The sequence below is a fragment of the Pyrus communis genome, chromosome 10 (assembly GCF_041283825.1).
Source record: "Pyrus communis isolate YQ-2024b chromosome 10, ASM4128382v1, whole genome shotgun sequence".
In the NCBI taxonomy this organism is placed as follows: Eukaryota; Viridiplantae; Streptophyta; class Magnoliopsida; order Rosales; family Rosaceae; genus Pyrus; species Pyrus communis.
Window position 1 is genome coordinate 28,961,548 of NC_142574.1, and position 24,552 is coordinate 28,986,099.

At 36.1% G+C, this 24,552-nt stretch overlaps 3 protein-coding genes across 3 annotated transcripts; all 3 read left to right on the forward strand.

The window, feature by feature from the left end:
- Positions 1 to 286: 286 nt before the first annotated feature.
- LOC137730015 (GDSL esterase/lipase At5g45670-like) lies at positions 287 to 4,020 on the forward strand. Its single transcript, XM_068469077.2, has 5 exons — positions 287 to 1,095; positions 1,925 to 2,049; positions 2,145 to 2,390; positions 2,891 to 3,146; positions 3,536 to 4,020. The coding sequence occupies exons 1-5, from the start codon at positions 846 to 848 to the stop codon at positions 3,757 to 3,759; spliced, it is 1,101 nt and encodes a 366-aa protein (XP_068325178.1). The 5' UTR covers positions 287 to 845; the 3' UTR covers positions 3,760 to 4,020.
- Positions 4,021 to 7,214: 3,194 nt separating this feature from the next.
- LOC137730145 (GDSL esterase/lipase At1g29660) lies at positions 7,215 to 10,117 on the forward strand. Its single transcript, XM_068469212.2, has 5 exons — positions 7,215 to 7,705; positions 8,181 to 8,305; positions 8,384 to 8,629; positions 9,031 to 9,277; positions 9,605 to 10,117. Exons 1-5 carry the CDS (start codon positions 7,438 to 7,440, stop codon positions 9,844 to 9,846), a joined length of 1,128 nt encoding a protein of 375 aa, XP_068325313.2. The 5' UTR covers positions 7,215 to 7,437; the 3' UTR covers positions 9,847 to 10,117.
- Positions 10,118 to 19,007: 8,890 nt separating this feature from the next.
- LOC137727236 (GDSL esterase/lipase At5g45670-like) lies at positions 19,008 to 21,244 on the forward strand. The gene is made up of 5 exons (XM_068466096.2): positions 19,008 to 19,339; positions 19,815 to 19,939; positions 20,046 to 20,291; positions 20,496 to 20,742; positions 20,830 to 21,244. The coding sequence occupies exons 1-5, from the start codon at positions 19,087 to 19,089 to the stop codon at positions 21,048 to 21,050; spliced, it is 1,092 nt and encodes a 363-aa protein (XP_068322197.2). The 5' UTR covers positions 19,008 to 19,086; the 3' UTR covers positions 21,051 to 21,244.
- Positions 21,245 to 24,552: the final 3,308 nt, after the last annotated feature.

Here is a 24,552-nt window from a genome sequence, read left to right on the forward strand (position 1 = left end):
AATTATGTGTTTGAACACGTATATAATAATCAAAATAGTTCCAATACGTATAAAGGCGGATATGCATATAAGCCTGAAGTAGATGTGACCCCCCACATTCCAAAAACTCATTTGAAGTCTGCACAAACTTACAAAGGCGGATATGTATAATTCTTCATACATATTTAAGCTATACGCTCCTCTGTGATACCAAGTCTAGCTCCGCCACTGAACACCCATGTAAATAAAAAAGATTTAGAACAATTCCAACTCATTCCAAGTAACTAAACATGTTGTCAAAACACTTGGGTCAAACTTCATCTATGACAAAAATAGATCTGCGCAAATCTAGAGCCAATGGTGTCTCACTTAGCTAGGGTCGTCGTAGGAGCTGCACAAATTTAGTGCATGGAAATTAAAGAGCAAATATATATGTTATTCACTTATTCATGAGGTTACCATTATGCAATGCTGATTAGTTACAGATTGAATTAATACAGTGATTAATGTAAGTGTGTCGTTGAATTTTAATTAGAAATACTGACAAAGGCCAAGATGTACATTGGATACGCAACACTTATTGATGAGAGGTATTGGGATGCAAAAAATTAAGAGAAATTCAGAGAGAAAAATATAGAGAGAGGTGTCAGAGCTGGGCTTTGCCATACAGTCTCTCACATTATATCCGGGTGTAGTTAATGCCTCGAACCAACTTTCTCAACTGTAAAAGCTATGCATTGCATGCTATTATATATCCTCATCATCTTCATTCTTCAGGGGTTCTCTCTCACCTTTCTAGCCATTCGGTCCTTCTCATTCTTCCTCCTCTATATTTTAGTTTTTATTGCTAAATTGGGGTCGATATTATGATGGCGGGAACGGCGAGGAGAATGTGGTTGGTTTCCGTGGTGGTTTTGGCCGTGAGCCTGTGGTGGAGTGGCGCTAGGGCTGAACCGCAAGTGCCTTGCTATTTCATTTTTGGGGACTCTTTGGTTGACAATGGTAATAACAACCAGCTTCAGTCCTTGGCCAGAGCTGACTACTTGCCTTATGGGGTCGACTTTGGTGGACCAACCGGAAGATTTTCCAACGGAAAAACCACCGTTGATGTTGTTGGTGAGCTTCTCTCTCTCCCTCCCTCCAGCTCTCTCGTTCTCATTTTCCACTTACATTTGCCATGCATGCTTGCCCTTTTCTTTGTTTTATAAAATCCTCATGAGAGGTTCTTTCTTGCAATAATATTCATTAATGTGATGTAGTGCTAGTTGATCCATCCAAATAAGTAAAATAATATGACGTCGTAATGTTGGTTCGGCAATGTTTTAGTTTCGGCCACAAGATTGCACACTGTCTTCTTGTACTTTCTCTCTGCATAAATGAATATAGTACTTTTTCTCTAAACAAAATTTTAAAACTGAAATAGTGGAATTTCAAATCCTATTTTCTGTGTTTTTGACATGCATAATGTTCTGCTAATTAGCTGATTATGATCACTTAATTTCTGCATAAATCTCATGCCAATTATTTGTGAAAACCTGCAGTTGGTGATAAATTTTTTAGACCAAGAATTCTCTATGTTTGTCTTGGATTTTGTGTACATGCAGCCTTCTATTAGTTTTTTGAAAATAAAAATAGCAACAAAGTTTTACCAAAAAATAAAAAATAAAAATAGCAACAAAGAATAGTAGCTCTCAACCAGTCTGTTTTCATCATTTATGACATTGAAGGGAGAATTTATTTCTCTGACGCTTTCACATGTTGCTTTCTAAAAATTCAGAAATCCCATATATTTAGTTACATGATCATATAATTCAAGTGGGGGAAATAACCGAATGTGTGAAAAGTAAAAACCATGGATGTTACATGGGAGACACAAACCACTTACCAAAACAGTGAAATCCACCATAACTGGAGTTACTGATGACTTCAAATTATCTGCATGCAGCTGAGCTTCTGGGTTTTGATGATTTCATCCCTCCCTATGCAACTGCTAGAGGCCAAGATGTACTCAAAGGAGTTAACTTTGCATCTGCAGCTGCTGGAATTAGAGAGGAAACTGGACGCCAATTGGTGATTAAAATTTTCCATTACACATATTTTCACCATAACATTATTCTAATTAATGTGTTTTAATTATATTCAATCATGTTTTATTACTGTTGTAGGGTGATCGGATTACATTTAGTGGTCAGGTAAAGAATTACCAAAACACAGTGTCTCAAGTGGTCAACTTACTAGGTGATGAGGACCAAGCTGCAAATTATCTGAGCAAATGCATATACTCAGTTGGATTAGGCAGCAACGATTACCTTAACAACTATTTCATGCCCCAGTTTTACTCCACCGGCAACCAATTTACCCCGGAGGAATATGCTGATTCGCTCATTCACGATTACGGTCAACAGCTGACGGTTAGTCTTTTTCCCCTTCCTGCATTTTTTGTGCATTTAGGTTCATCAAGACCAATATTGTTTTATGGTTATGAAATTATATTGTTAATACAGAAGCTGCAGCATTATTCCATCAAACAATCGAATATATTATGTTGTTTGACAATTTGATAAAGAACATTTCTCATAAGATCGTAACACTCCCTTAGATAGATCTCAGGGTAGCTTGAAGTTATCTCATATAAACTATGATAACAGCAAGCGTAAATATGACACAAAATGAGAATGCACCTTAAGTTATGGCCATGTGTTACTTGTTATATATATATATATAATATGTATAGATTTTGGTAATTTGCATATAACATAAATATAATATATGTATATGTATATGTATATGTATATGTACATACATACATATATATATGTGAGTGTAACTATATTATGAAATTTAATCAGGTGGTTTCCTTTAAAACCATTAGATTGTAATTATTTAATGTTGATTGATGTGTGCTGTATAGATTTTGTACAATTATGGAGCAAGGAAGGTTGTGTTGTTTGGAATTGGTCAAATAGGTTGCAGTCCAAATGAATTGGCACAAAATAGCCCAGATGGTTCTTCATGCGTACAAAAAATAAACTCTGCAAACCAAATTTTCAATAGCAAGCTCAAGGCACTTGCCAATGAATTCAACACTAATCTAGCAGATGCAAGATTTATCTTCGTAGACTCTTATGGCATTTTCCAGGACATAATAAGCAACCCTGCACAATATGGTAATTACAAAGGGAAATTTTCAAAAACCATATGTTATTCATCTTGAAAATACAACCCTTTTTTTTTTTTTCTGTTGCGACATAACCCGATTTTCTTCTGTTTGTTGATTCGGTTAAGATTAATGAATAAGCAATCACGCAATCACCAATTGCCTGATGAAGTAGTAAAAATGAAAATTCCCTCTCTTGGTCACGTGATTGCTTTTCAGTTAATTTTAACATAATCGACTAGTAAAGAGCAAAATCAAGGTAAAAATGTCGAAACATTTCTTTTGTATTTTCAAGATAATTTTTTAGAGTGGTTCATGAAGTCTGCCCTAATTATGGATTAAAACTCACTAGGATTTTTTTCTTTCTTTTTTGTGTGTTTCTGGTGTGTTTTATTTCAGGATTTAGAGTTACAAACGCAGGGTGCTGTGGGGTAGGGAGGAACAATGGCCAAATTACATGTCTTCCTTTCCAAACTCCATGCCAAAATAGGGATGAGTATCTATTTTGGGATGCATTTCATCCAACTGAAGCTGGCAATGCTGTTGTAGCAAGGAGAGCATACAGCGCCGTTCAGGCCTCGGACGCTTACCCTGTCGATATACGCCGGCTTGCCCTTCTTTAATCATCGTCGTCGTCGTCATCATCCACATAATCATTGATTTATGGCTGCAGTGGCATATAATCATGCTTGCATGATTGCATCGTATCATAAAAAAACTAGCACCTATATAATACGTCGTGCTTTCTTGTACGTCATGGTTTTCTTTGTTGCAGTTAATCATGTTTGGTTTTTAGAATTTTGAAATGTTCATCAAACTTTGATCTTCTTCTTGTGGACTACTGAAGGGATTAAATTAATACGAAATTGAGTTTGTTTGGTTTACTTCAGAGAAAAAGAGAAGCTCCATGAGTGGTCTCGCCGACCCCGTCTCAATTTCAATTATTTTCCCCAGTGCCCGACATTCATTGTCAACTTTACAGACAGGTTAAATAGGTGAATAGCATTATATATCCCCACATTTGGTGTCATCAAATATGTCGGCTGCATAAGTGCAATTATTACTAATGTGACATGTCAATGACTCGATATTGTTGGCTTGTGATCTTCATTTTGCTTCTTTTTTTTCTTCAAACTAAATTTCTAAAATTCTATCAAATAACCTTGTTAAATGTTTGCTTTACAAATTTTGTTGGCTTGTGATCTTCATTTTGCTTAAAAAATTCTCCACAGTTCTCTCAAATAAACTTTTTATAAATAAGCCTAAGCAAATTTTTTTTAACATATACGATATTATCTACACTAAAAGATACAAAAGTGGACTGAATCTCGTAATGAACTAGCCATAATAATTTGGTTAGAAACACTTTTGATGATAATCAAATTTAAGACTTTTTCATAAACCGTAACACTAAGTGGTCAACAACATTTTTTTTCATAGAGTAAAAACTCTTGATAAAGAAGCCATTATTATGAATGTACTTTCCTTGTCCCCAAAAAAAAAAAATCTTTTCTTTGTCCGGTTTCCATTTGCACACCACTCTTATCAGAATTCACTCATGTTTTCATTTACACCACAACTTTTAATTTAAATTTTCTTTCTATAAATATCCACCAACATTATGCCCTCATCATGCTTCCTCTAATGTGTGTATATATCTTGAAAGGAAAACGACAACTTTATATAACTAACCCAACGAGAGTACAAATCTTGGTTGAGACTCTCCCTAATAACATTTGGGGGTTCCTCAAATCAAACTACTAAATCATGACTATATTTTTTTCTGAGAAATCTTCTATTCAACCATATTTGTGTTTCACCAGTTGAAATATTATAAGGCTAATGTTGTAAATTACAATAGCTTTTGAATACAAAAATTGAATAAAACCCCATGTTTTTCGACAACTAATCCCTTTTCCTATTTTTTTTTCCAATGTTTTCGTTAATAACTGCGCATGCCTCACATGCATAACATTTACGAAATTGCTAATATAATTTATAACAATATCCAACATAAGAAAAAACAAAAAATGCATCTAGAATGTTCCATAGGAACAGAATAATACTAGCAATACAAAAGGATGAAGCATTGCAGGTTAAACCCAACCTAAAGGAACAGTCGATGGTAGTTTGTGGTCCAGTGGGAGTGTGAGGACAACAATATATGGCTAGGGTTTTGGAGCGTGAGGCCAATACAGAAACATGTGGCAATGTCATCAGTCGACTCTTCCCCCTTTCTCCTCTCGTCCCACACAGAAAGAAAGAGCACAGAGCCCCAACCCGACCTGTAGGTCCGCTAAAGTAAAGTGAGGAGTTGAGCCCGAACTGCAAATAAAATTAAGAAGCATATATAGGAACCCAAAAGGCCCAAAACGCCAGCCAGAGTTGTAAGCTTATTAGGAGGCTAGGAGCCAAAACTTCCCGCCTTTTACTTGGGACTACTCATAGATCGTGCATTGCATTGCATGTACGGGCAGTAGCTGAAAAGGGTAGCCGTAAGCTATGTATCCCTCCAAAGATAGGTAGGGCATGATTCACTTAGTGTCCTGTGGCAATTTGGCCGTATATATATGATCTGCAGGCAATGTGACAAACTTGATTATTACTATATAATCGCATCTCTTTCTCTTTCTCCTTCTCTAAGAACCACATATATTTGGTTGTATAAATATACATGCACATATAAATATATATTACAGATGCACTGTAACTGGAAGGTGAGGTACTCGTGGCGATTAAAGTATCGAAATGATCGATGGACCAACTATTTGAGCCATTTTTTGTTAGGAATACACACACGCGCACACACACAAACACAAACACACACATATAATTATATATATATATATATATGTATGTATATTACTGGTCCCATACATATATATATGGACGCGAACAAAATTCACGGCATCCCGAAATCAACATATTGCAAGAGTGTGGGAAATTTTCAGTTTTTTGGTTAAACACTTTGCCTCAATATCTCATGAAAGAAAATGCATGAAAGAAAATGCTTTTTAGCTAAAATGGTTCTTTGGTATTGCTATAACTCTTCATTTTGATTTTTGACAATGAAAATTAACATGAGTGGTCCTTGAGTTTGTTCATTGTAAATTATTTTGGTCATTCCGTGAAAAATCTATTAATATCCTCGTTAAGTGAAGTTGGTTTGACAAAAATAACTTAACAAAGTGGTCATGTGGTTCTTAACGTGATAATTTAACGAAGATATTAACATATTTTTTTACAGAATGACTAAAATGATTTATGGTAGACAAATTCAAATATCATTTTTATTAATTTTCATTGTTAGAAACTATGTAGAAAGGAAATGTTACAAGATTTATACTATGAAAACAGTAATGAGATATATAGGAGTGCATGATGACTTGACAAAACATAAAATGAAGTAGTATTTTTGACTAATATTTGGGAAGTGGGGGGAATTGAACAGCAATTTCTGCCGACATATTTAGTACTATTAACTATTTGAGTTACAATTATTTAGAAAGACACGTGAACAACAATTTCTGCCAACCCTCTTTCATTGGTGAAGATCGAGCTGTCTACAATTCTTATCAAAGACACGTGATTTTTTGGTATGAAAGTGCAGGTACGGAAGTCTCGGAGATTTTGAATATTATTTATTTTACTTTTGAGTTTTTATTATAAATGATCTTTATTTTTTTCAAATAATAAATTTTATTAGATTAAATATTAGAATAGTTAAAGATGAGGTTTCAACGTCATGTAAAAATTCAATATATTTTCATCATTATAGTAAATGGCCAATTGCATCACAAATGGTCTTTTATCTTTTACTAATTTATCAGTTTGATCTTTTATATGTCAAAGTCATCAATTTCGTCTTTTATGTATTGTCTTACTCATTAATGTAGTCCTTATCGTCATATTTCGTACTTTTTCTTGTGCCTTTGGTCATACTTTTTCTGGGAGACCTTTTGTAAAGAAAATTATATCGATATCAAGGATTTTATTCTTTTGGGTGATCTTATTTGAAAATACAAGATCGACACGCGATCTCTAATATAAGTAGAGTTTACATATAATTGTAGAATTCATATTTATTAGAGAGTGTTAATAAACGTGTTAAATGCTTCCAAATAATTTTATATTTTTTTCACCCTAAGAGAGTGGTTGCCAAACTTGGTCTTGGTCTCACCAGAAGTTCCATTCCATTTTCTACCTTTAAATAGTCACTCTAGCTTTCACCTTTTTGCCTCGTTCTCTTCTATTTAAAATATTATTCTAGATTTTGGTTTTTTGTATTTTCTGTTCTTGGTATGGCTGGTGGTACGAAACTATTGGCTGTGGTGATTGCTCTATCTTGGGTATCGAACATGCAGCAATTCGTTCAGGGAAAGCCACAAGCTGTCCTGGGAAAGCCACAAGTGCCTTGCTTTTTCATATTTGGAGACTCAGTAGCTGATCCTGGCAACAACAACAAGCTTCCCACATTGGCTAAAGTCAACTACAAGCCGTATGGTATTGACTTCCCCGCTGGCCCAACAGGAAGGTTCTGCAATGGCCGAAACATCGTTGATATTCTTGGTCTGCGCCTCTTCTCCACCTTCATTTTCTTCTTTGAATTGCTCTTACGTACAATCACAGAAACTATATATGGTAAATTACTTTGGATGGTTAAGATGGTTTGGAACTAAAAGTTTCAAAATATCGAAAAAAATTAGCGTAGTTTTTCTACATTGTAGTTTATATTTTGGGATCCTTTTGTGTTCAGTAAACATTGTAAGCTATATACATTGTTTTTTTACAGCTTAAAATTGTGTGTTTAGAAGTTGTTTAATGGTATCAGAGTCTTGTTTTAATATTGAATTCGATTCTCGTTCCTCACTTTCTTTGTTGGTTTTAGAGGGTATAGCGTGGGGCTACACCATTGGCTAATGTGTTTGTCTCTCTTTCTCTGTTGATTTGCCTCTCTGTATGCAGAATGAATCTGCACGTGAGAGGGTGTAAGCTCGATATACTTGGTTGTCCATTCTCTGACAGCTTAAGCTTCTGATTACAGCTGAACTTCTGGGATTTGAAAACTACATTCCAGCATTTGCTTATGCTAATGGCACGGACATACTCCAAGGAGTGAACTATGCATCTGGTGCAGCAGGAATTAGAAAAGAAAGTGGAAAGCAGCTGGTATACTTAATCACTTAAATTAACTCAGCTTTTAGCTATTTGTTGTATAATAAAAAGTTTGATAAACTTGTCTTGCAGGGTGCACGTATTAGCATGGGGGAACAGTTGAAGAATCACAGAACTACAGTGTTGCGCATTATCGACATATTTGGAAAGAAAAGCTTAGCCAAAAATCAATTAAACCAGTGCTTATATTCAGTTGGAATGGGAAGCAATGACTACATCAACAATTACTTCATGCCTCAGTATTACACCACCAGTCAAAAATATACCCTTGAGGAATATGCTGATGTTCTTATTAAACAGTACACTCGCCAAATACTGGTAATTAATTAATTAATTATTAATCAACACATTTTATTTTAATTTCAGAATGTCATTGGACTGCTTGAACCAACAAAAAGAGTTGCAGAACAACAAGATTAAATACCCTTTTTGGATTTTTTTTATAACATATATTTTATAGTACACTTTTTCTTTCATTTGGGCTACTTGAGTTCAAACATTAGCTTAATTAGGTCACAAACATTTGAAATTAGGTCACAAGTCATTTAAAATATCTTTATTTTTTTTTTTATCAATGCCTTTCTTTGTAAAAAATTGCTGTGAACTAAAACTTAGACATGAAAAAGACTGGTATTTAAAAAGAAATATGTCTTAGATTCTGCACTTGCTTAACACCCACCAACAAATTGATTATTTTGTTTAATATTATGTTTTTAAAGAAGTTGCACCAGTTTGGAGCAAGGAAGGTGGCCTTGGTTGGACTGGGACTAATAGGCTGCACTCCAGATGCAATTAAGACCTATGGCACAAATGGGTCTGCATGTGTGGATATAATGAACAATGCATCCCAAGTTTTCAACGGAAAACTTGTTTCTCTTGTGGACGAGCTCAACACCAATCTCACTGACTCACAATTTATCTATATCAACAGTTATGGAATGGGCTCAGGGGACGCTACATTAGCTGGTACGTATTTCAGATGTAATTTTTTTTCGCATATGACGCCCGTTGTTTAATTTGGTTGATAAATTTTGTGTCAGCCGTTTATTCTTTATTGAAGAAAGGATGTGGATTGATATCGTCGAGAAGGCATCCATAACGTGTCCGTGTTTTATTATCCACAATAATATGAAGGGTGAATCAATATGTTATCAATGTATCATTTCAACACTACGCCTGTTCCATAGCCGAATTATGATACTTAAACTCTCTATATCTGACATATATGCTTTGGTTTCACAAGAATTGTAAAAATGATTTGGATGAAAATTAATCTATTATTTAATATTTCAGGGTTCAAGGTTTTGAATGCTGGGTGCTGTGAAGCAGATGAAGTTGGTCAGTGCGTTCCCGATCTAACTCCATGCCAGAATAGGAGTGAATATGTGTTTTGGGACTCATTCCATCCTACTGAGGCCGGCAATTTGATCAGTGCAAGCAGAACATACACAGCTTCTGAACCTTCAGACACATATCCTATGGATATGAGTCAATTAGCTGAGCTGCAAATTAATCCTCAAGTCAACGAGATCTAGCTAAGTTAGAAGTATTGCGAATAAAATTCATAAGCGAAAATTCTATGTTGATTCGGAGTATAGAGCTTGGTCATTTTAGCTTATGATCTAATAACGGGAATATGGAATACCCTTGAGTAACTAGAAAATCTCATTCAGATGAAGAAAAAAAAACATCCTTATCATGAGCAATAAATCACGACATTTGTCTCTAGCTAGATAAGATTGTAATTGTCACGTATCATGTGTTGTTTTGGTTTGATCTGGAACAAAATTTTATGTTTTACCCCAACTCATGAACTATGGGCTGATCAATCCTATGAATCGCAACCTAATTCGTAAAGGAGTTTGACTTCGTCAAATTTAAATCGGCTTGACTCAGTTTTTCCTAAAAATGTTTTTTTATTACAAGTACAATAAGTTTTTTTTTTTTTAATAAAAATTTCAAAGTATTCATGAAGAATCATTTGAAAGAACTAGAAAGCAATTTAATAATGAAATACACCCTTAAGTTTTTGTGCTAAACCTGGTTCACGGGTGCTTCAGTAGGATGCAATGCTGCTGATAAGTAAACAATTGTGTTATATATGCATGCTAGGTGTTTTTTTTTTTAGAATTAATTAAAGTGATTTCAATTGTTCGAAAACAAATTTTGAATTTTTTTTTGTTTGTTAAAATCAAGGGAGACTTTGGATGCGGTTCTTAGCTATAAATATTTTTTAATTAAAACCTTGTTGGTTTTTAATTTTTGATCGAGATCCTTGAAATCAATGTGATAATTTATTTCTATGCACGTTACTATATTTTTTAAATTAAAAATTAGAAATTTTAGTTGTTTATATAAATGAGATTTTAAATAAAAAAAACCATAATTTGTGGGATTAAAAATATTAAAATATAAATATATTATTGTGTGTGTGTGTGTGTGTGTGTGTGTGTGTGTGTGTGTGTGTATATAAACATGGGTACATTCATCAAAATTAACCAAATAAATTATTGTATCAAAACATGGCTACATTCTTCAAAATCACAAAAAAAAAAAAAAAAAGAAAGAAGAAGATATTAGGCTTAATAACATTAGTAAATTTCTTCAATTAAACTTGACATGGATACATTTTAAAATCAAACAAAAAATAATATACCCATATAAGTTTAAAAATGGATTAAAAAAATTGAATATATTTTATATAAAAAAAGGGTACATTTTACATATAACAAATTGGTATATTTAAGAATGAGTACAATTTAAGATTAAAAAGTTTTACATGAATGGGTACATATAATTAGCATGGGTACATTTAGCAAAACAAAAAAAAAACAAATAAAAAATATATGTGTACAAATACAAATAAACTTTAAAAAATATGGGCACAAAAAGAAATTAATATATGGGTACAAATTAAAACTGAAAAGAAAATTGGTACAAATTAAAAAAGAATTATAAATTAAAAATGGGTATAAACTAAAACTAAAAATATATGATAAAAAATTTAGCCATAAATATAAATATACTAATTGTAACATTTTTAACATTAAATGAATATATTTAGAAATAAAAAATATTTTATTATTGAAATAATTAATGATGTTATTAATACACAAGGACCTTGATCAAAAATTGAAAGGGAATAGGATTTTAATCAATGGAATATTAAAAGGAAGGATGAGAACCTAATTTCTCCTAAAATCAAACTAAAACAACAAACAAACTAAACAAAGATATATAAAAAAGAAGGGTAAATTGCACAAAACTACCTCAACTATTGGTTCGCATCACAATCTCATACCACATGTTTTAAACATTGCAATGTCATACCTTAATTTATGAATTTGTTGCAATGTCATACCTCTGTTAATTAATCTATTAAATTGACCATTAAAGTGATGACATGGCAAATGTAGGGCCATATTTTGCTGACATGGCAGCCAACTTGTGCCAACTAATAAAAATATGTAATTGTTAGAATTATTTTAATTTATTTAAAAAAAAATTTTAAAAAAATTCAGCCTCACGACCCTTACCCCACCCAACCCATCCTTCCCCTCACTTCTCTCTCTCGCCACACATCATCCCATAACCACCATTTATGCAAAAGCAATCAAACCCCAATTTCTGAATCATAAGGGTTCAGCCAAGAAAATCAAAGAAAGCCATGTAATTTACATCAGAGGACGAAAAAGAAACCAAATTAAGCAAACAAGCAAGAATGGGCCGATGAGCGAATTTGGGGTAAATGCAGGAGGGGTCGAGGAACATGAGCTTCTTGACTCTAAATGTGAAATCCCACATCGCCCATGGGAGTGATCCTTATATGTATATTCTCATCCCTACCTAGCACAAGGCCTTTTGGGAGCTCACTGGCTTCAGGTTCCATGGGAACTCCAAAGTTAAGCGAGTTGCGCGATTGTCACATCCCGGCCCGAGGGAGACCACTTCCCAAGCCTGCTCCACCACCGTAGCACGATATTGTCCGTTTTGGGCCCCGACCACGCCCTCACGATTTTGTTTCTGGGAACTCACACGAGAACTTCCCAATGGGTCACCCATCCTGGGAGTGCTCTCGCTTACAACTCGCTTAACTTCGGAGTTCCCATGGAACCCGAAGCCAGTGAGTTCCCAAAAAGCCTCGTGCTAGGTAGGGATGAGAATATATATATAAGGATCACTCCCCTGGGCGATGTGGGATGTCACATTGAATAGGTAGGTGCCATCAATGATGTTGCTTTGGATCTAGAGATTGAAAATGATGAAATCCATTGCATTCGTGGTATTGGTGTGAATGACGTTGGCAAGGATTACGAATTAGGGTTTCTCGACGGCTAAAAAGGAATCGACGTCGGCATGGCGAGTGAGGTCGAGCTACGTGTGGGTGCGGAGGACGAGGTTCATGAAGCCTAGAGATTGGAGCTTGCGGACGATGGCGAAGTCGACGAGGCCGCTGTTGCAGCATGAAAGGGAGAGAGAATATAGGAAGGAAGGGGAGAGGGATGGTGGTTCTGGGTTATGGGGAAGGAAGGAGATAGGCGGGGTAAGTGTTGTGTTGTTTTTTTTTTTTTTTTTTGAATTTTTTTAAATAGTATTTAAATGAATTAAAATAATTTTAATAGTTAAATATTTCTATAAGTTGTTTGACCATTGACACAAGTAGACTACCATGTCAGCAAAATATGACCTTGCATTGTCACGTTATTACTTAACGGTCAATTTGATAGACTAATTAACAGAGGTATAACATTGCAACACATTCATAAATTAAGATATGGCATTGCAATGTTTAAAACATGAGTTATGAAATTGTAATGCAACCTATAGTTGAGGTAGTTTTGTGTAATTTATCCAAAAAAAAAATGATGTGTGTAAATAAATTAGGGGTAAATTACACTTTACCATCTCAGGTTTGAGGTCTATTACAACCTCATACAACATCTTCAAAAAATTTCACTTTCATACCTCACCTACTATTTTATTTCAATATAGTACCTCCGTTGACATGCCCCAACCCCGATATTCCCAAATCTCAGGGTAAACACATGTTGGCCGACACCTGAGGGTGACGAAGCCATTTTAAACATGCATACGAATAAAATATCTGCAATTAGAACGATTATACCAAAGTAGGAACGTGTTTAGAGCATACAGCTACTAAAAATAATATGGAAGAATTACTAGGAAAAGATATGAAGAAGGGGAATGAGACCTATATTGAGGAAACTCGAGGATACCTATGCTGTAGACACCTGACGTCGGGATTATGTGCCTCGATCCTAACTCCTGAGAGGGCGCAAAACCAGAAAAGGTGAGTGGACCAAAGTTTATAATATTAGTACTAATAATAGGAAAACATTTTATTTTTGAACATAATAACCCCCCGTTTTGAAAACATATATATATATATATATATATATATATAATAGTATATAGTAGGTTTTATGAAAACCCTAGCATGCAATGAAAAATGTTTGTAAAATCGATACATGTAAAACCATGTTCAAAAATGCTGAAAACGTCGCCCGAAGGCAAATCCATAAATCTCATCAGTAAGGTACTCAACTAGGGGTTTCATAGTCTCCCGAAGGCAGGACCTGTCCATCACCCGAAGGTGAAGCGATATAACCTGTTCATCACCCGAAGGTGAAGCTGAATAACCTGTCCATCACCCGTAGGTGAAGCTGTATAAAATAGCATACATCCACACCGACACTAGCCGTGGTTAGTGAAGTTGTCCGACACCGCTTTCGACAATGAAGTTGTGGGTATATAATATATCAAATCTCACTCCTCCATCATCTGTGTCCTATGGCCATAGACATAATACCCGTGGTGTGCGGATGTGTCGATAAGCCACTAGAGAAGTACTAAAAACATACCTCAAAATCTTGTATCAAACATCAAAGCTCGAAAGCTCGAACCTAGCCTCATAAATCCATGGAAAATCATATTCATAAATTTGTAATATAAATTATATTAAAAAAAACCATAGAAACCAATAAATGCAAATCCAATAATTCATACTCTTTAATAAAACGTAATTTCGATAAATAGTAAATATAGAAATCTGGAAAACAGAATATAAAGCATATTCAATGCATGAAGTATGAAATGCATGCTAAGTTAATATTTTATAAAAAAAATATAAGTTTAGAAGGGGTTCACTCACTGATTTTATTGCCCGAAAACCACCCGAACTAACGAGGATGATGTCGCTTCCCGCCAACGTGCCTAAAGAAAATTAAGGACCTTTTAGTAAAACTCTACTAAAATGTTAAAATTTGGGGAAATGGATAGCTGATTCAGATTCGGCACGTCGAGAAACCTAAGGAGTGACCTCGGGCTTTTCCCCCACACGCTGCCGCGTATGGTAGCCAGCCGCCCTGACTCGTCGGAAAATCCAACAACTCCAAAAATTCCTAAATTTTATAGGAATGAAGATCTCGATGAGTGGAGAAACTTTCATAATTATGACTAAGGCCAATTTGGTCGGGAAAAGCCCCAATTTCACCCGAACTCGTCTGAAACCCTAAAAAGGGTGACTCTTAATTCGTCCTCAAATGGATTCCGATGCTCCAACCAATGATTGGGCATTTTTCCTGAGCTCATGGGAAGTACAGTGGTGGTGGCAATTACATGAAATCATTGCAGGAATGGCGGATTCACTGCTATAGGTGCCCTCGGAGCCAACGTGAGTGTTCGCCGTGAAATCATGACCAATATAGCCATTAAACTTGGGTGGGAATGGAAGATGGGATGACACCAAGTTGATTGGTGGTGTTGGTTGGCTACAATTTGTATGAAAATCGAAGAAAACCGCTGGAATTAGCCTTGGGTCAAAACCGGGTCGCGCGGGTTGGCTGGGTGTAACCGGGTCAAGGGTGATACGGTGTATCCCCTTTCACTTCTTTCCCTCCTTTCTTTCCTCTCTAATTGGTCATTCACCCTCTCCCTTCTCTCTAGTCGTCCTCACCTCTCCCTTCTTTCTCTCCTTTATTTTTCATCTCCACCGACCATCTCTCATTTCCTTTAATCTTAGCCACACACGTGGCTTTCTAGATTTTGCTCCAAAAAATCTGGAGCATTCCAGAAAATAATCAATTGACCATGTTGTCATCGACTTCGTTCGTTAATAACTCCTTGGTTATAATTCCAAATTGCGTTCCGTTTATGCCCACGCGTTCGTAGCGATGAGTACTACGAATATACGCCAAGAAAATGAATCTTACATGACACAACAAGGCGGTCGACAAAAGTCAACGTATTTACTTCGAAAGGCATTTTCATAAATTCACATTTTAAAATTATGAAAACTATAATTTTTAGGGACGGGTCATTACATCTGTTACATTTTTCATCCACTGATCCGTTAAGAGTTGATGTGGCTACCACATTTGTGCCATGTGGCAAAAAAAAAAATTTATGCATTTCAAAATAATTAATCAAAGAAGAGTTAAAAAAAAAAAAAAAATCAAACCAAACCCATAACCCATCTTCTCCCTTTCCTCCACTATCTTTACCTCCCCCGCAACCCCCCACCCCATCCCCACCTCCCCGCAAACCCCCCCCCCCACCCCACCTTCTCCCTCTCATCCCTCTTCACCTCCCCGACCTTCGTCCCCTCCCTTCACCACCAAAACCTCAACTTCTCCCTCTCCGTCACTTTCCCCAATTGCAGTATGCAAGCCCCTCCTCGACTACCTCACCGGAAAGATCTCCTCCTCCGACTCCATCAAGTTTCTCCTTCCTCCCTAGAAGGACGCCATAAACCACCCCAAAATCTCGACCGCCCTTGATTCCGCCAGCAACGACAACGGCGATTACGCCGCTTTGGATTATAGGGTTTTCACTCAAATTGCGACACCGATAGATGACGGAGTGGATGTCAGAGTGGATTGATAAGGGGGTTCTCACTTGTGGCGGCGTGTATTCTGGCGTCGCAGTGTAGGCAGAGAATAACCAAGTCGACTCTGCAGGGAGATAAAGGTCGGGGAGGGAGAAAAGGGGTGGAGGTGATGAGGTAGGAGACGGGTGGGTTTTGGGTGGCTTGGGGTGGGATGGAGTGTTTGGGTTACAGAGAATGGGAAGGGCTCGGGGAAGAAGATAGGGTTTATTTTTTTGTTTTTTTTATTTTAAGGGTAGATTATTATAATATTTTTAATGCATAAAAATTATTATTTTTGCCACGTGGCACAAATTTGGCAGCCACGTTAGCACAAATGTGGATCCCATATTTGCCACGTCATCACTTAACGGTTTACTTAACGGATTTTCTAACAGATGTATGAAATTGAAATAAAATGATAGTAAATGTATGAAATTGAAATGTTTTAAAAATGTTGTAAGGAATTGAAATGGATTCTAAATCTAAAGGGTAAAATGTAAATTACCCATAAATTAGTGCCAAATATACCTAAGTTGTATAGCTCGTACACGCTAATATATGGCTCAAAAGCGCCCGGTCCTCCTCCGAATTGCCAAGACTCCAACATACACTACTAGCTAAAAAAATTCAGTTAGTAAAAAATAATTCAAAATATTTTTAACATCAACGACGTAAAAATTTATTTTTTTTAAGTGAAACAATACTAGTTTTATTAGCATCTTAAGAAAATGTACCTACTTAAAAAGGATATCCTGAATTAAATACGAAGGATCCTCAAACAAAGAGGTTTCCAAAACAATAAAAAAGGCCAACTTGGCAAATCTAATAACCACCATATTGGCAGATTTTTTAGTGTGATTGAGAAGCACAAGAACACAAATAGAATTCCAAAGTCAAATGAACTTCAATCCAGGCAACTAGAAATTCAATCACTTCATGATCCGCCAAATAGAAAACATTGTGCACAAGATTGCCAACAAAACCCTTAAGGGAACACTCGTTGCATACAAGTAGCCCCAACTTTGAAGAAAAACAGCAAAACTAAAAAATAAATAATGACCGCTACAATAGCTAATATGCATACAAAATCACTAACTACCTGTTGCATTAGAAAAAACCGCACCAACATGAGATGTGAACAAAAGACAAAAGCCAAAAGAAAAAAAATATAACACGGAAAAAAGCTGCAGTATAATCTAGAAGACCAACATCACAAAATTTTAGCTCATCTACTACGTCCAATAAACCTAAGAGAGAGGATTTTGGTAAAAGGATTTGATTGAAAAATGACAAAAAATTAGTGATGGGGAACTCATACTAAGAGGAAGATTTAGTCACCATAAAATGGGCTATTATTCAATACAACAGATTAGAAAAATGAAAAGAGGGAGCCGAGTGGAGCAGAGGGAAGAAGGAAAAGCAGAAGTGCTTCAAATTCCTCCTTCCTCCTCCTCTTAAGACGACTTTTGCTCTGGATTGTCTCCGGAAGCTGGGGTTTAACATAAATAAAATTACTTGATGAACCGTGAACGGCACTTTGCCAGTTATGCATGGGTCAGTTGACCTCCAGCACATTCTTTTGATGGGTGACAAAACTGATATCTCAAACAAGTCGATGGTCAACATCTAATTATCCCTTCATTTTTGGCTGTCTGAGTCAGTTGCAAATTTTGTACTGCATGATTTTTGTAATTTTTTCATCAATATAATATTGTATATAAATTCTAGAAAATAAAATAAAAGATCAACGAATGAGCATCTTTAGGTAAAAAATTAAAGAAAAAGTACTTAAACTTCCACGTGCTTTTATTAAACTTGCATAAAATATGTCATGCTTGAAACAGACTGGCAATAACAATTTGTATGCATACATCATCATTCCTTCTTTCAGTTTTATGCCATGATTGTAGCTTACTTGTACCAGCTGCTAGCTTCAATATTCTTTGCCCAATCTTGAGTCAACTCTAATAAACATATCCACGGGGAAGAATAATATTAATTCAACTGGGAATGAAATCTTTTTATGATCGGATTCCCGGCAATTGAGGATTTAAACCTATTTTATAATGGTTACCCCAACTCTCCCATTGCCTTTGCCCACGCCATCTGTTCATTTTTTTTCGTCAACAAACAATATAACCAACACTAAAGGATTGAGCGAGTCGGCTAAGCCTCACAATGGACTAGTAATAATGTGGTTCAAATTCCCCTTTGGCGAGAATCGAACCTAAAACCTTTCATTTACAAGTGAAAAGGAATATCACTAGACCGTAGTACTAAGTTGCGTCATATGTTCATTGATCAAGAACATTAATTTTCTTCTGGTTTGTGGAACTTCCAAACCTTATTCGTGATGTTTTATTAGACGATTGTAATGCTTGATTATTAATAAAACTACCATTTTCCTCGAAAAAAATTGTGTATTAGTTTTCATGTCTAAATAATAATACAATAAAAAAATGCAATAATATTTTTTTTTAACAAACGATAAGATAATCAACATTAAACTCGAGTGCAAGAATAAACACTCTTAATTAACTGATCTACAAACCACTTGCTGCAATAATATTATTTGTACACACAAAGTGACACATTGCTGAGACACTCTTTAATAAAGGTGTGCACTACTATTATATGTAGAATCCATCTATATTGGAGAGTGTATCAACAAATGTGTTAATTTTGTATGTACAAAACAACATTGCCCAAAACCACGAAACCACTTTTTAATATAGATTCAAAGTAACATTTCGAAACCTCGATTTGTCTCTATAAATATTGCCTCCTCCCTTCGATTTCTTCATATCCTATTTCCTCTCTCTCTCTCTCTCTCTCTCTCTCTCTCTCTCTCTCTCTCTCTCTCTGTGTCCTATTATCTTCTAAAATAATGGCAAATGAGGCGAATATGTGGTTCACGATGATTGTGGTTATGGTGATTTTACAGCTGTCACAGTCATCTCTTGTTTATGGAGCACCACAAGTACCTTGTTTTTTCATTTTTGGGGATTCATTGGCCGACAATGGTAACAATAACAACCGCCAGACCTCTGCCAAAGTGAATTACCATCCCTACGGGATTGATTATCCCGCCGGACCAACAGGAAGGTTTTGCAATGGCCGCACCACAGTTGACATATTAGGTCTTAACGTCTCCTATTCCTTTAAATTTCTTTTACGTGCCCATAGTTGTTGTTTGTTCATATCATAGCCCTCCCTATACATCCTAGCTAGCGACTACATAATTAGTAAAGCTTGAGTTGTAGGCTTGATTTGGTAAATTCAATCCAATTGGCTTGATACCTGGTAAACAGGGTTTTCCTCTTCAATCCTGGATTCAAACACTCTCCGGCCCCCTCCCTTTTGTTTACGTGTATTGATCCTTAATTTAGTAAACACAACTAATTGGCTAGCTACCAACTTGATTAATTAGGGCCATGCAGAAGATGAAAATTCTTGTGCGTGTGTTTTAATTTTTCTTTTTTATGTTCTCTATTCATTTGTGTATTTATATATAAGGTATCTATATATGTTAACCCATCTATTAGATGTATGGGTTGCAAGGCATGCACAAAAAAATTAATGAAGCTGATTAGAAAAAGTTTACCCTAATTTCAGCTCAACTTTTGGGTTTTGAGAATCCCATCCCACCATATGCAACTGCCAGAGGCCCAGAAATATTAAAAGGTTTGAATTATGCATCAGGCGGAGGAGGAATTCGAGCAGAAACTTCATACCAACAGGTAAATTTACTAATTAATCACAATAAGCATGACTTATACTGTAATATTGTCCATATGCAAAATTTAATTAGTATTAATTAAAGTGAACCTTTCCTTGCATTTGCAGGGAGCTGTTATCAGCTTAGATCAGCAGCTACTGAATCACAAATTCACAGCCTCACGCATTGCTTCTATTCTGAGAAGTAAACGATCAGCTGGGCAGTACTTGAATAAATGCTTATATTCAGTCGGAATGGGTAGCAATGACTACATTAATAACTACTTCTTGCCTGAACTTTATCCCACCAGTCGCCTATACACCCCTGAGCAATATGCCACTGTTCTCGTTCAACAATATTCTCGCCAAATCATGGTTTGTAATTGTTTACTTTTCCATATCTTTTGTGACTCCTAACCCTGTTATTGATTCTCAGTTTGTCATTTTGCATTCTAGCCAGCCCCGTGACGTTTAAATCTTCTTAAAATGTGCAGAATGACAAACTAGACCTTTAAATAACATTTCCCATAAATTTGATTAAAAAAATGTTTGTTAATATGTTTCATACTGTTTTTAAAGAGTTTGTACGAGAGTGGAGCAAGGAAGGTAGCATTGATTGGAATTGGCTTAATTGGATGCACTCCACGTGCAATTTCAGCGTTTGGTACAAATGGGTCCGCGTGTGTTGATAAACTGAACAGTGCCGCCCAAATATTTAACCAAAATCTTGTATCTCTGGTCGATCAGCTCAACACCGATTTGACCGATGCAAAATTCATCTATGTCAACAGCTTTGGAATGGGCTCAGGAGACCCTACAGCTGCTGGTACAAGTTTATAATTTTGGGGACTAATTAAAATCATTTTATATGATTAATAAGTGACATTAATCTATTTTGTTCATCGAATTTCAGGATTCAAGGTTGTGAATGTTGGTTGCTGCCCAGTAAATAGTTTTGGTCTATGTGCTGAAGGGCAAACTCCATGCCAGAATAGGAGTGAGTACGTGTTCTGGGACGAATTTCATCCTACAGAGGCCTTGAATGTCATCACTGCAGCAAGAACTTACACAGAATTCGACCCGTCGGACACTTACCCGATGGATATCAGTCACCTAGTTCAGCTTAGCCTATGATAATGGATTATTTTAGAAGCCAAGAAAATAAAATTCACATGGAAAGTGATCAACAAAATGTTACATGATATTACATAGGAATAATCACATATATGGCAGGGTTCAGTTTTCGATTGATACGGCATAATAGCTCTTAATGTATTAAACCAAATGTATTTGGCTCTTCAATCGTATAGTAGATTGGTTTGATGTGAGTAGGTGTGTTAAAGAATGGGACGTCCCACATTATTTGCATCAAAGGTTTATTTTATTTTATTTTATAGAATTTAGTTGCATTATAAACTAGGGCTTCCCATAGTTTTTTTTTTTTTTTTTTTTTTTGAACAAACGATATTACATATACCAAAGGGAGGGGGATGGGTTAGCATAGCAATAATGTGGTTTAAATTCGTCTTTAGTGAGATTCGAACCTAAGACATCTCACTTATAAATAAAGAGGAATATCACTAGACCATAATACTAAATGACAGCTTTCTACAGTTAAAACCTCAATATTTTAGAAAGACGCATACCCTTCACGGAGTTTAGGAAGATTCCTCGGAGGACTCCTCTAAGTGTCAAGCTTAGCGGCAGTCATCCAAGTCATCGCTGGGAGGTGTGGGGCGAGAGGCGTAAAAGAGGGATTTAGGAAGATCTCTTCCAATCTTGTGAGAATGTTGAGAGGAGAATTTGAAATAGATACAACCGCTTATGGCATTACTTTCTATATTCTGCATATGGCTAAATAATTGGAGTCAAGTTGAGTTTTTTCATGCTCCTCATCAATGACTCAATGCAACGGAGCCGCTTACTCCATGTCTTCTTATGTGAGTAGAAATGGACGTTCTCATAGATAGGGTGTAACGAATGGTCGAATTTAATAAATTTCTATCACTTTATGTGAAAAAAAAGGACCAATAATACAAGCCTCAAATGTGTAGTTCGATGACTTTACTTTTTTTTTTTTTGGACAAACGATAATATTACTGGATTAAATTGTTATTTGTTACGGGGAGGTGGGCTGGAGCCGGGATAGAACCGGCACTAAGGTGTATAGACATGGTTACTTTTCGCTACTACAATAAAGCACCATTTGCTTGACAACTTTACTTTGAGGATCTTTTTTTTTTTTTTTTTTCCACCCATGTCACACAAAAAGAGAGTAAGGCAACGATTGTAATTCAACGACCAAGCCTTTATGTGTAATTTATCTTGCCTTATTCTTCATTCTCATTGGATGTCTTAGGTTCCAACATTCTCTTTTTGTAATTGAACTTTTATCTTGAGAGATATTAAAAGGTCCTTGGGTAATAGCTTATTGGCCAATTTAAAAGGATGCATGAATTTTTGAATGACACGCCCAACCTTGATATTCTCTAAACACTAAGGTAGGCACGTGCTGGCCAACACCCGAAGGTAATGAAGCCATATTAGGATGCATGAGAAATAATAAATATAAACAATACTTATAAATTTAAATACAACGTTTATGCAATTGAGGAACGTGTTTAGAGCATACAACTAATCCAAGAAACTAGAAAAGAATAATATAAAATTGAATCAACAAAAGGATGGGTCCTACACTGAGAGGACTTAAAGATGCCGATGCAGAAGCGCCTTGACGGTGAGATTGTACGTTTCAATTCTAAGTCCTGAGGGGGCGCAAAACAAAACATGAGTGGACCAAATTGATATATATATATATATATATATATAAAATACTGAAATAGTTATTCAATAATGTACTAACCCCCAAAGTTTTATGAAAACTCATAGCATAATATGGAATAGGTTTTCCGAAAACCTTAGCATGCCATAAAACCTTTCTCAGAACATATATCGTATATAGTATGCTGAATAGTGATATAATAATCGACCCATAGGCCCCTACATCACTCGACCCGTAGGCCAAATATATAAATCTTCATTCGACCCGTAGGCCAATAAGTATCATCGCCCGTAGGCAGAATATTAGTGACTACTAGATAAACACAAAAACATTGAATATAATATTTCCAACATAAATAAACATATCTCAAAACATCTTCATAGTATATAGTCATCCATCATATATACTACAAAGAGTATAAAAACATGTCCATAAATAGTATATAGTCATCCATCATATATACTACAAAGAACATAAATTCGACAAAGTATAATATTCTAAAATATTCTCAGTAAAACATGATAATCATAAAGTGTAAATCTAATTTACTCATAAAATGTTTCGTAAAACGTAACCATTAAATCATGTTTTTCATGCATGCATTTCTACTACTAAAACATGCATTTTAGAAGGGGTCCACTCACATATACTTCGCCGTCGAAAAGCCACGCAAACTAGCGAAGCCAAAAATGTCACAATAAATGCACCTAAGCACATAAAGGGTCCAATTAATAAAGCTATATTAAAATGATTGAATTTGGGAAAACAGACGTAAAAACGGATTCAGAACGTCGAATTACCCTAAGAAGGGTCCTGGATAAATTTTGGAAAAGTCAACAAAAAGTCAACATAAGAATATTCCACAGAATGTTCCTCCGATTTGGGTTGGGCCGGTCAGCCAGTTCTGGGCCTAGACTTTGGGTCGGGTTCTGTGGCCCAAGGTCCTGGTTTCATTTGGTTCGTATTTGGGCCTGGGTCTTTGAGTTGGGCCTATAGTTGGGCTAAAGGATTTCAGGTTTGGGATTAATAGCCCGGCCCAAGGACAATGGGTTTTAGGTCCTAGGTTAGCATGGCCCAAAGGCCTGGTTTCAACGAAAAATGGACGTCGGAGCTTCCCCAGCTTTGGTCAACTCAATTCTCAACCAAACATTGCAACACTATACATCAAAATGAAGCCTGTGAGATAAGGAAGAAGTTTGTAGCACTTTCATGATGTATGGTGGCCGGAGTTGGCCGGAAAACACTCTGAAACTCACAGGTTCTCGTCGGAGACTGGTTTTAGCCTTCCCGTGGTCTTTTCACTATAAACCTTCACCAAACACCTAAAATGAGTCCTAACTAGAGTTTGTTCAATCTACAAGGAAGGTTAAAGAGAGTCCCGAAGCTTACCAATGTCAAGAACGGTGAAACTCGCCGGATTTTCCCCCTGTTTTGCACCGGCTTTCATGGGGTTACCGTCCCAATTGCAAAGGGAGAAAAGGAACGAGGGAGGTGAGGAGGTCCTAGGGAGAGAAGGTTAGTGTGTGGGTGTGGAGCCGTGTGTGCACTACTCGGGGAGAAGAAGATGAGAGGGAGAGTGGGCTATGAGAGAGACCACTAGAAAGAGGGCTCATAGGACCGAGAAGAAGAAAAGAAAAAAGGGTCGGGGGACAACCAAAAGAAATTGGGCCCTATGTGGCACACACTGTAAGACCCAAAAGCACAAATAAAATATCTAGCCCAATTTCCAAATAAAATTACTACAATACCCTCTCGATTCAAAATCCGTTTAAATAATCAGGACGGGTTGTTACATTGAAGGAGTGTTGATATGTGCCCACCCCATAGTCTTAATTCTCTGCCCACTTATTAACC

Coding starts and splice junctions, on each gene's coding strand:
- LOC137727236 (XM_068466096.2), top strand. CDS start 19,087: ATGGCAAATGAGGCGAATATGTGGTTCACGATGATTGTGGTTATGGTG. Junction 19,340..19,814: donor CACCACAGTTGACATATTAG/GTCTTAACGTCT, acceptor CCCTAATTTCAG/CTCAACTTTTGGGTTTTGAG. Junction 19,940..20,045: donor CAGAAACTTCATACCAACAG/GTAAATTTACTA, acceptor TTGCATTTGCAG/GGAGCTGTTATCAGCTTAGA.
- LOC137730145 (XM_068469212.2), top strand. CDS start 7,438: ATGGCTGGTGGTACGAAACTATTGGCTGTGGTGATTGCTCTATCTTGG. Junction 7,706..8,180: donor AAACATCGTTGATATTCTTG/GTCTGCGCCTCT, acceptor TTCTGATTACAG/CTGAACTTCTGGGATTTGAA. Junction 8,306..8,383: donor AAGAAAGTGGAAAGCAGCTG/GTATACTTAATC, acceptor CTTGTCTTGCAG/GGTGCACGTATTAGCATGGG.
- LOC137730015 (XM_068469077.2), top strand. CDS start 846: ATGATGGCGGGAACGGCGAGGAGAATGTGGTTGGTTTCCGTGGTGGTT. Junction 2,050..2,144: donor AGGAAACTGGACGCCAATTG/GTGATTAAAATT, acceptor TTACTGTTGTAG/GGTGATCGGATTACATTTAG. Junction 3,147..3,535: donor AAGCAACCCTGCACAATATG/GTAATTACAAAG, acceptor GTTTTATTTCAG/GATTTAGAGTTACAAACGCA.